Source organism: Suillus paluster (genome assembly GCF_016628075.1).
Source record: "Suillus paluster strain FC165 chromosome Unknown EDB91scaffold_748, whole genome shotgun sequence".
NCBI lineage: Eukaryota > Fungi > Basidiomycota > Agaricomycetes > Boletales > Suillaceae > Suillus > Suillus paluster.
In genome coordinates, this window is record NW_024538308.1 from 4977 (window position 1) to 10056 (window position 5080).

Consider the following 5080-nt stretch of genomic DNA (forward strand, 5'->3'; position numbering starts at 1 on the left):
GTCAGCGTGCTTCGCAGAGGCTTGCGTTCGCATTTTTAAGCTAGGATTCGCTGCAAGACTTGCTAGTCGCCCGCCGAGAAAAGTTTGGGAAATGTAGGCGGTGCAACGTTGCTCTGTGTTGCTTGAATCTGAAACTTGAGCGAGTTATGGTTAATAGTTGATGACGTGGTTGGTGTGCGGCATCACTAGTCCCGCGCACACGACTTTTTTCGCATAACATACCTTCTTGACACCGCCAGTGATGTCCATGCTTGTTCGCTCAATGCTGCCCAGAACCTTTGCTTCCGTAACTGGTCGCGATATCTTGCATTCTGCATTGTAAGGGAAGCACAATCCAAAAACCTTTCTTACCCCTCATGAAGTTTTGCTACGCAATATGTGCCAGGTGGACGTACGTTCATGAACGCACGAGACGAGCTCACTCTTGTGCTCGACAGCGATTTTAAAGGGCACAATCAACGACCCTACGGAGTTCCCTCCTTCATCAAGGACGAATGGTTCGTATCACTGGGCTTTCGAGCGACTTCTTGCGGCCTTCCTCATTCCCATGACCGCAGCTGCTTTCGTGACTTCTGGATCATCATGTCCCGTCCTCGACGAATTACCAGGTATTAGCTTAGTGATGCGCTCTCATTGGGGTGCGTGGCCATTAACGGTGGATCTTTGCGAGAATCTGACATTGGCTTCTTCATGCTAGTTCGACTTAATGACGTGCACAAACGCAAATTCCCCATCATTAGCCCTATCATGACTGGGACACTAAGATCAACGACGGTCGGTGTGCTCGTCAGCGTGTATCAGTTCCACACCAATGATATTGGTACGATCAATATTCCTATCTTTCATCATCCGACTTAATTCCTGTAGGCTCGACGGAGCTGATTGCGAAGGTCTGGACTGCATTAGATCTGACACAGGGTGGGCAGAGTGACTTCACGCGTGGTAGGCCCGTCGCCCGAGGCGACTTTTACACTGTATTGGACGTGGAGACTCATAGAGACCTATGCACGCCTGCCACACAATATTATACATGCGCATTTTTGTCAAAATAGGCACGACAAGGGCAAAGTCTACAAGTCCCTACAGCTAGATATCGCACAATGATTGAACCAAGCCCTGGACCACTATGTCTTCCACTCCTGAGCCGACCATCCGTGCCTTCTCGAGGAGATCGTGTTTCAGAGAGGAAGCGCACCTCGCGCGATACAGTACAGCATTTTTGAGGTTGATGTATGCCTGATGTGCGTTTAGCATGTCGAACCCGACTACGTCCGCGAGTTCGTGTGAGTTTGGAAATATGTCGGAGAAGAAGGGAGACCCACCGAGATAAGTAGCAAGCCGTGGTCGTGCACTATGAACGCGTCCAAGAATCTTCGCAGTCTCCACTCCAAATGCTATGCCTGCAAATCGGAGACGCGTTATCTAGTCACGTCTCAGTTTCGCTGGGGCTCGCTGCATCATTGATCAAGACAGCCAAACAAAAAGAAGGTGATGCAGAGTAGATGACGAGGTTCTAACTTCGGCACCATCCAATCTGCAAGATGCTGTAATCTTTCGGGCGCAGAACTGTTCACAAGGTTCGTGTACATATTCATTACGACAGTGCCAAGAGCTGATGAGGCCGACAAGGCCATGGAATCCAAGCTGTCATGGATCGACTTGATGTTGGTAGCGAGGATGATGAATGGGATGAGGTATTATTAGTATTGTCGTCGATGTCGTGGAAGGAAAATAGTCATCTGGCACACGGCATAGTTGGACCAAAGTAGTCTATCCATAGCTGGTTTGGAGGTCACTGGGAAGTCGAAGTTAGTTGGCGCGCGATGGCTGCAGCTTAAAGTTGCTGGAGGACTGGTTTGGGGTAAGACAGCCTGAGCCAGAATTGTAGGTGACGGTTCGAACTTCGGTAGAGAACTGGTTGCGTCTTAAGAATCACGTGACGTGGTTATCATCAAGCGTGCCCGTCCTATAACTTAGACTGGTACTTCCAGAGGTGGCTTGACGCCGCTCTTCTCATCTAATATCTCTGTAGGGTCAATTTGTGGTGTAAACCGCAGCCAAAGTCATGGGTAAGTCGTTCACGCACAGTCAAAAATGCCTACCTGACTCATCTCAATCTTGCAGACACCGCTGTGGCAAAACAGCTTGTTGACAAGATTTATGAGAAGAGAAAGGCGGCTGCTCTCGAATTAGAGAAGTAATTTAGCTCGCTTACAGTTAATAGTAATGTGTTGAGCGTTCTCTCAGACAGATTCGGGAATGCCATCAGCAAAGTGACCAGCGCCGTATAAACCAGATCATCGAACAGCTTGTGGATATGTTCAGCAATCCGTCAAATCCCCTTCACATCAGGAATGGAGGACTCATTGGCCTTGCTGGTACAGCTATTGCCCTTGGCGTGGACGTTGCACCGTACATGGAGAAATTCATCGAACCCGTTCTCGCATGTTTTACCGACCCAGAAAACAGAATCCGGTATTTCTCCGCCGAATGTCTCTATAACATAGCCAAGGTGTCCAAGGGCGAGGTTCTTGTTTACTTCAACCCTATATTCGACGCCCTCAGTAAAGTGCGGTAGCTCCTCGTCAAGTTTTGCATTTCGACTGAGTCGAACTTCTCAGCTAGCCGCTGATTCAGAGCTGTCGGTCAAGAATGGGGCGGAGCTGCTTGATCGACTTCTGAAGGACATCGTGGCCGAGACAGCTTCGGTGTATATTCCACAGTATGCAGAGACGGAGAGGATCCGCGACCAGTTCGATCCTCAGGAGCAGAGTATTCTCGTCGCTTACCCTGATGACCGATCCTTAGGAGAAAACATACCTACTCAGAAGAAGGCCTTTTCCCTCGCGCGCTTTATTCCACTTCTGCAAGACAGGATATATGTCCTTAGTCCTTTCACAAGGAGCTACCTCGTGTCTTGGATAACCGTGCTCGACTCGGTCCCAGAGCTCGAACTTATAACATACCTCCCAGAGTTCCTGGACGGCCTCCTGTCAGTCTGAAAGGTTTGTGTTCCAAGTTCTTTGCTGATGCACTCGTCCAGGAAGTACTTGTCAGACCCCACCGAGGATGTGCGCGTGGCCACAGAGAACATTCTTGCCGACTTCCTGCGTGAAATCAGAGACGTCAGCATGGTTCGCCAACGCAAAGAAGAACACGCAGAGTCCTTTGATCTACGACGCTCGGATGAGAAGCTTCCTGATATCACGATGTCTCACTCTGAACGTGCACTTTTCATTCCTGAGAGTGACTTTGCTCATGATTGTGACGGAGAATATAGTTTGAAGGATGAGCACAAATCAGAAGACTACCGTGGCACTGGAGGTAGGCATTGATGAAGCGCATTCATTGAAGCTACTCACTGTTCACGCAGCCTTAGTTCCTGGGCAGGGTGTACGGATAGACTATGCAGCTATCATAGAAATTCTCATACAACAACTTGACAACCAACGTGAGCTGCTTCCTTCTAATCCAAATGCATTGTACTTATGCTTGCGCATGCAGATGACGAAATTCAACAATCTACGGCCCTTCGTTGGCTTGCCGAGTTCTTGACCTTCGTGCCCGACGTCATGGTGCCCTTCACGCCTCGCCTTATCCCTGCCATCCTCCCTAATCTAGCACACCATGTCCCGATGATCCAGTCAGCTGCACTACGAACTAAACAAGCTACTTTCGAGCGTCATCCAAAACCTCCCTGACCAGCGGAGGGCCCGTCCGGCAGAACACAGCGGACAAGCCGATTGTGTTCACAAGCTCACCAACCCCAACTCCTCAGTCACTGCAACCCTCACGGCCAACTGTACAAGCGCCGTCTGAGATGCCTCCTCTCCTGAGCCAATAGGCGATAAACCAGCCATCATCTTCATCCGATAAGACAACTTTGATTCAGCGGCCTCGCTCAGGAACAAATCAAACTGTCGTTACGGAATCTTCGAGCAGACCTCAGTCACGCATGTCATCAAATAGTACACCGGGTGCTCCTCCACCTGCCCCTGTTCCAGTGCCTCCTTCGCCCGTACCGGAGGAAGCAGATCGGTTTAATTACCAGGCGACGGTGAACGAGCTGACGATACAGTTTTTGAGCGAGCATGAGCAAACCAGGGTTGCTGCGCTGAAGTGGCTTATCATGCTGCATCAGAAGCACCAAAGAAGGTGTGCTTGAACTTGTCTGGGGATGTTACGAACTGAGAAGATTTCCAGATTCTCGCAATGGATGATGGTACTTTCCCAGCATTACTGAAGACTTTGTCGGATTCGTCCGAAAGAGGTACTCTAATGGCCATCGATTTGCATCGCGCGGCTCATTCTTTCGTTAGGTTATCAAACATGACCTGCAACTCCTCGCGCAAATATCCTCCTCCTCGGAAGAGAGCTACTTCAAGGTCTTCATGATGAACCTTCTCGAGCTCTTCAGCACAGACAGGAAGCTTCTTGAGGCCCGCGGCAGTCTCATCATCGCCAGCTATGTCTCAATCTACAATACAGAGAGGATATATAAGACATTTGCAGAGATTCTGGAGAAAGAAGATGTTGGTCTTTTTTTAGGTTTGTGGTTCCTGGTGCGATGTTACTGATGGGGTATACAGGATCTAGAGTCGCGAGCGAGATCGTGCAGAAGTTGAACATGATCCTAATCACTTCACCCGAACTGGCGGAGTTCCGAAAACGGCTGAAGAGCCTTGAGACAAGGGTTGGTGGTCGCAACTTCGTTTGATGCCTTCACTGATGGACCACGTGCAGCAAGATGGCCAGGCGTTATTTACCACGCTCTATCGGTCATGGTGTCATAATGCGGTTGCGGTGTTTTCGTTGTGCCTGCTTGCGCAAGCTTACGAGCATGCATCAAATTTGCTATCCATCTTGTGAGTTGGCTAACTGTCGATTTTGATCATTGCTGATGATGTTGTGCCAGTGCTGATCTGGAGATCACTGTTCCACTGCTGGTCCAGGTCGACAAGTTGGTGCAGCTGATCGAATCTCCTGTGTTCACCTGTGAGTTATCTTGTAATAAATGAGATGAATTTCAGATGTTGATGATGATCTGGAAGACCTTCGCCTCCAGCTCCTCGAGCCTGAA

General features: G+C 49.4%; 2 protein-coding genes across 2 annotated transcripts; both read left to right on the forward strand.

Moving 5' to 3' along the window:
- Nucleotides 1-204: 204 nt before the first annotated feature.
- On the forward strand, nucleotides 205-1057 carry EDB91DRAFT_1190105 (uncharacterized protein; the record flags this gene model as incomplete). Its single annotated transcript, XM_041320525.1, is given in 5 exon segments — nucleotides 205-318; nucleotides 368-370; nucleotides 389-638; nucleotides 698-820; nucleotides 868-1057. Coding segments are annotated over 3 exon segments (253 nt in total), but the record flags the coding sequence as incomplete, so codon positions are not given.
- An 837-nt stretch (nucleotides 1058-1894) lies between these two features.
- Nucleotides 1895-4995, forward strand: EDB91DRAFT_1190111 (vacuolar protein 14 C-terminal Fig4p binding-domain-containing protein; the record flags this gene model as incomplete). Its single annotated transcript, XM_041320526.1, has 14 exons — nucleotides 1895-2069; nucleotides 2125-2197; nucleotides 2248-2569; nucleotides 2622-2992; nucleotides 3044-3324; nucleotides 3374-3451; nucleotides 3505-3643; nucleotides 3706-3802; nucleotides 3845-4157; nucleotides 4196-4270; nucleotides 4372-4536; nucleotides 4590-4693; nucleotides 4744-4865; nucleotides 4916-4995. Coding segments are annotated over exons 1-14 (2224 nt in total), but the record flags the coding sequence as incomplete, so codon positions are not given.
- Between the last annotated feature and the right edge of the window lie 85 nt (nucleotides 4996-5080).